The sequence below is a fragment of the Trichechus manatus genome, unplaced genomic scaffold (genome assembly GCF_000243295.1).
Source record: "Trichechus manatus latirostris isolate Lorelei unplaced genomic scaffold, TriManLat1.0 scaffold00025, whole genome shotgun sequence".
NCBI lineage: Eukaryota > Metazoa > Chordata > Mammalia > Sirenia > Trichechidae > Trichechus > Trichechus manatus.
In genome coordinates, this window is record NW_004443961.1 from 18,291,787 (window position 1) to 18,297,441 (window position 5,655).

Below are 5,655 nucleotides of genomic sequence, written 5' to 3' on the forward strand. Positions count from 1 at the left end.
GCCAGGACACTGCAAAGGCAGCTTCAACCTTGAAAGGTAATTATAATTGATGATATTAGAGAGATATTAATTGTTCAGGTGGTAATGGTATGGTAGATGAGGAAATAAGAGTATGAAATGGACATGAGATGATTATAGAATTCTTGTTAATTTTTTTAGGTGTAATAATAATATGGTATTTATATAAAGATCCTCATTTTTAGGGGAATGCATGCTGAAATGTTTAGAGAGAAGTGACGCAATGTCTAGAATTTACTTTGTTTAGAAAAAATACATACATATATAAATATCACAACATGGTATTTGTTGAAACAGGTGATAAACATTCAGGCAATTACTATTCTATTATGTAAAAAAAAGGGGGCTTCCACACACAAAGGTGTACATGAATGTTTATAGCAGCATTATTCATAATAGCCAAAAATTGGAAACAATCCAAATGTCCATCAATGAACCAATGAATAAACAAGATGCAGTATATCCATACAGTGGATAGTATATGACCATAAAAAGGAATAAAGTACTAATACAAGCTATAACTTTGATGAACCTTAAAAACATACTAAGTGAAAGAAAGAAGCCAGTCACAAAGGTCCATATATTATATCCATTGATATAAAAATCCAGAAATCTATAGAGATAGAAAGTAGGTTAGTGGTTGCTTAAGGGTAGAAGGTGGGGGGACTAGGGAGGTGATAGCTAAAAGGTATAGGGTTTCTTTTTGAGGCAATGAAAATATTCTAAAATTAATTGTGGTGATGGTTGTACATATCAGTGAATATATTAAAAACTACTGAATAGTACACTTTAAATGAACTGTATGGTACGTGAATTATATCTCAATAAAGCTGTTTAAAAAAAAAAACATTGGGGGCTGATACATGTTAAAACATGGATGAACCTTAAAAACGTAACTAAGTGAAAGAAGCGAGACCCAAAAGGCAACATGTTGTATTATCCCATTTATATGAACTATCCAGAACAGGCCAATCCATAGAGACAGAAAAAAGACAAGTGGTTGCCAAGTGCAGGAGAGGGAAATGGGGAGTCACTGCTTAATGAGTATGGGGATTTACTTTGAAGTGCTGGAAATATTCTCAAACTAGACAGAAGTGTAGTTGGTTGCATACATTGTAAATTTACTAAATGCCCGAGTTATACACTTTGCAATGCTTGAAATGATGAATTTTATGTTATGTGCATTTTACCACAATAAAAACATTGGAAAATAAAGCGAAAGCAAATGCAAAGGAACTATTATCACAGAGAGAAATACTGACTGGAGGGAGATTTGAAAGAGAAAAAGATAACCAACCTGGAAGTGAAGCCGGGTACTTAAAAAGAATACTCCTTGCATATACTTCTTCTGAAGCAGGATCAAATGAAAGGGGAGACATGGGTGGTAAAAGATCCACAGCCTTAAAACACAGAATTCACAATTTGAAGTATACACATTTTATTCATTACCACAATAACACTGCTAAATTAATCTATGAGTGGATGATTTTTTTTCCCTAACAAAAATAGTATTACCAAACATATTGAACTATCCTACAACTATTTTTTAGGAAGCAGGAGATTACTCCGACCTCCAACTAACTCACGTCAGGAGGGATGTTTGGTTTTCTTGTTAAGACAATCCTCTGAATCTAAAAGTATTAACTGCAAGTCACAACAGCAGTTTAATGACTATTTTAATACATATTTAGAAAAATTACAGAAATCAAAACATTTGAATTTTAGACTCAAATGCAAAGATGACAAACATGCATACACATAGCATTTCCAGGTCATTTGTGACATGATAAATCAAGAGACTGCTTTATATTAAAGGAGCCCTGGTGGCACAGTGCTTAAAGTGCTTGGCTGCTAACCGAAAGGTTGGTGGTTTGAACCTACTAGCCACTCCTAGGGAGAAAGACAAGGCAGTCTGCTTCCATAAAGATTTATAGCCTTGGAAACCCTATGGGGCAGTTCAACTCTGTCCTACAGGGTTGCTCTGAGTAGGCTTCAACTCGACCACAGTGGGTTTTGGTTTGGGCCTTAAACCACTTTGCAAAAATGAAGTCAATATTACTTACTGGAGTACAACCTTTAATTAGACTGAACGGAGACAGACCAAGAAATTCTTTCCACTTCTTATACCATTCTCCTTGTTTCTCAACAATAGAACGTCTTATAGTTATAAGATCTTCTTTTATTTTATACCTATGATAGCATTAAAAAAAACTTTATTCAAATTATGAATACACAAAAAGGTACTGAATAAAATTTAAGAAAGCAATGATGGTTGTAGGGAAGAGGAAGGAAATATAAATCCAAAGTTTAAACAACTTTAAATTGCCTAAACTCTCACAAATGAATATTCAGAGCCTAAAGTACCTTTTTTCTTTTTTAAGGCCAGAAAGCAATAATACATCTATTACTCCATTTATCTTTATAACACAATTGTTTTTCCTGGTTCTAAACTGTCAGAACTCTACTACCACCCTCTGTTCATTCCTGATAGCATCCCATACCTCCCAATCTTTCTGCTCAGACAAAAAACTTCAGAGGCCCAGTTTTATTAGGTAGACCTCACAAAGTAAAAATTAAAATTATATCATAGAGATATCACTCGGCAAAAAAAAATTTTCCAGATAAAGAGAAAACTACATTAATTTTCCTTTCTATTTCCTGTGTCTCTCTTGGGAGTTGATCAGATAATGTTTTTGACTACTAATAAAATTTTCGCACTTGTTTGCAAAAGCCAAAGAGTTGTAATTATATATGAGTTTTGCTGAGAAATTATCAAAACCACCCAATCCTCCCACAGTAAAATAACAGAACATCTTTCTAGTGTACCTCATTTGCTTCAGATCTGATAATCTTTCTCTCTGAAATCTGGTCTCTTTTTCAAGGTAGTGAAGGTCAATTGTCAGTCTTGCTTGGTCAGCCTGACAATGTTCATATTTCATTATTTTCAAAACTTCATTTAATAACTGAATAACTGTTAAGAGGTTCAATTTTCCAGCCTCATAAACATTTCCTATGTGTAACTAAGGATTCAGAGAGGAAAAAAAAAAGTGGTGAACTATTGGTTCTGAAGATAATAAACTGCTATGTAATATATTTGTTTTTTAGTATTATATAAAAACTTTACCTTAAAGAAGAATTAAGAAAAAAAAAAACACCTTTCCCCATCAAAAAATAAAACTACAGTAAACAATTTTGTTCCAATGAAAAAAACTACTGTGAAAGAACATGACATGCCAAGTTTTTAATTCAAATAGACAGAAAGCAGAATAAAGACTGAGGAGAAAGGGCAGGTTTGCAGAAAGATCACGAATTCACTTTTTAAGAAAAGTTGCAACTGAAGGCCCCTAAAAGCTGCATCCAAACTCGGACATGTTTATTTGGCCTGGACAGGTCCAGTGTTTTAAAAACATGCGAAATCCATGGCCAACATTTAAAAAGCCACATATTTCACATAGAAATTACTCTCTAATTCTCCAAACACCTCACCGCTTCTTACTTTCTCCCTATTGTTATGCTAAAATGAGCATGCTCACTTATATATATTACCTGCCTAGCCCCTGAAGAAATCTGAATTTGCAGATTCTGATTTTTAAATCTGATGTGCCTGTCATGTTACCCAGTAAACTGAAAGCGCTTCAGGGTCAGAAACAATATTTTATTTTTGTATTCCCTATACTATATCAATACCCTGCATATTGTAGATGCTTAATAAACTTGTGTTTACTAAAAAAAATAAAATGTGGGCTATCCAGATGGAAATGTCCTATAAGCAACTGGAAATAAGCAGATAGAGTTTAGGTTAAAGAAGAAAGACTGGAAATACCAATTTATAGGAGGCTGTGGAAGCCATGGAATTGGGTAATAAAGTGAGGGGAATCTGTACTGTGGGAAAGAAAAGGGGGCATTAAAGGAACCAAGGAGAACACTTTCATTTAAAAGTTAGAAAAAGGAACCAGTGGAAAAACTGAGAGCAGCAGTCTGAAAAACCACAGGAGAGTAGACACTGAAGTCACAAAAGCTAAAGCAAGAGAAGACTTTAAAAGGAATATTTAACATCCAGAAGAGAAACCAAGAGGATGAAGTATTTTAAAAACAACATTTGGCAATTAGGAGATCACTGGTGCCCTCACTGAAAATTTATAAAAAAACGAGTATCATCTTCCTACTAAGTCAGCTCCCACTCCCCACACTGTATGATGCAGCACCAGACAAGCCACAATTAATAAAAGTACATGGATACCCTTAAGAGTACCTCTCTTTATGACAGTTATAATAGACATACTCACAGCAAGTTTTGAAAGTTGTAAAAAACACTAAAAGAACAATAGCATATAACATGTAAAATAATAACGAGACAGAAGTTTTCTCAGAAGCTTTTTTTTTTTTAATTGTGGTGAAAATATACACACCAAAACATCTGCCATCACAACTACTGCTCAGACATTTTCTTACTATCAAATGCTTACCTGACCCATTTGTTTTTCAATTTTGTCAAGTAAGAGCCTTGGAATATTAATAGCAACATTAGTTCCATCTAAAGAGTACTGGTTAACAAGGCTAAGGACTGAACTAACAACTTCTCTCTCTTTTTCCAAAAACATGAGTGTTTCATTCACTGAAGCCCACAACGACCGAACCTTTGAAAACAGAGACAGAGAGGAAACATTATACATAGTCTGAACATACACTTAAGAAATGTAAAACACAAATTTATGTTCATTCCTAGGTACAAATGTATTACTGGAATAATTTCTGATGAAAAAAATCAAATATCTGTATTTTAACAGTCTAAAGGCACTGATATTACTTACAAAAGGGCTTTAAAACCAAAGCATTTCTTAGAAGAATCTAGCTCACTATGATTTTCAAAGCAAATCTGATCAATCTTATACCACCAAGATGCAATTAGCATTTCCTGTATTCTGATGTGCCATTATCTAATGGAGATTTTTAAGGGAAAACTAATAAAAGATTTTGGGGTGGGGAGGGAAATAACATTACACATCAATTTTAAGAGTCATTCAAGTTTAAGAAAAGTTAAAATATGTAAAAGCCTGCTTCTTAAGAAGCAAAGAATCTTAGGTATATACTAACATATGTTCACTAAAACTCAGGTACAAGAATACTCACAGAACTATTTTTTTAATAGTTAAAAACTGGAAACAACCCAAAGATTCACCTAGAGTAAAATGGGTAAACTGTGCTATATTCATACAATAGAACATTATTATACAGCAATGAGAACGGCATATCACAACTACACACAACAACACAAATATCACAAACATAATGTTCAGTGAAAGAAGCCGATACAAAAGAGCATATTCTGTAGATTTCTATTTATATAAAGTTCAAAAACAGGCAAAACTAATCTTTGCTCTAAGAAGTCAGGATACTGTTTACACTCAGGATAAACAGGTCGTGAGTGAAAAGGGGACTGAGGGGGTGTCTAGGGTCCTGGTAAGGTTGTTTCTTAACCTGGATGCTGGTTACACGCGTGTGTTTACTTAGTGAAAATTTGTCAAGATATACACTTATAATATGTGCACTTTTTTGTCGGCATGTTATGCTTCAATAGAATTTATAAAAGTAGGAAGGAGGTAGATAAATATGATGATCATACCCAACTCAGTGTCT

At 33.9% G+C, this 5,655-nt stretch overlaps 1 protein-coding gene across 1 annotated transcript in view; it reads right to left on the reverse strand.

Annotated features, from left to right (window-relative positions):
* HAUS6 (HAUS augmin like complex subunit 6) overlaps positions 1-5,649 on the reverse strand; it is a 21,491-nt gene extending 15,842 nt beyond the window's left edge. Inside the window, exons 1-4 of the mRNA XM_023728636.1 lie at positions 4,485-5,649; positions 2,845-3,038; positions 2,082-2,208; positions 1,316-1,418 (exon numbers count right to left, since the gene is read on the reverse strand). Coding sequence (XP_023584404.1) covers positions 1,316-1,418; positions 2,082-2,208; positions 2,845-3,038; positions 4,485-4,691 — 631 coding nt within the window. The 5' untranslated portion in view covers positions 4,692-5,649. The remainder of the gene's footprint in view (positions 1-1,315; positions 1,419-2,081; positions 2,209-2,844; positions 3,039-4,484) is intronic.
* Between the last annotated feature and the right edge of the window lie 6 nt (positions 5,650-5,655).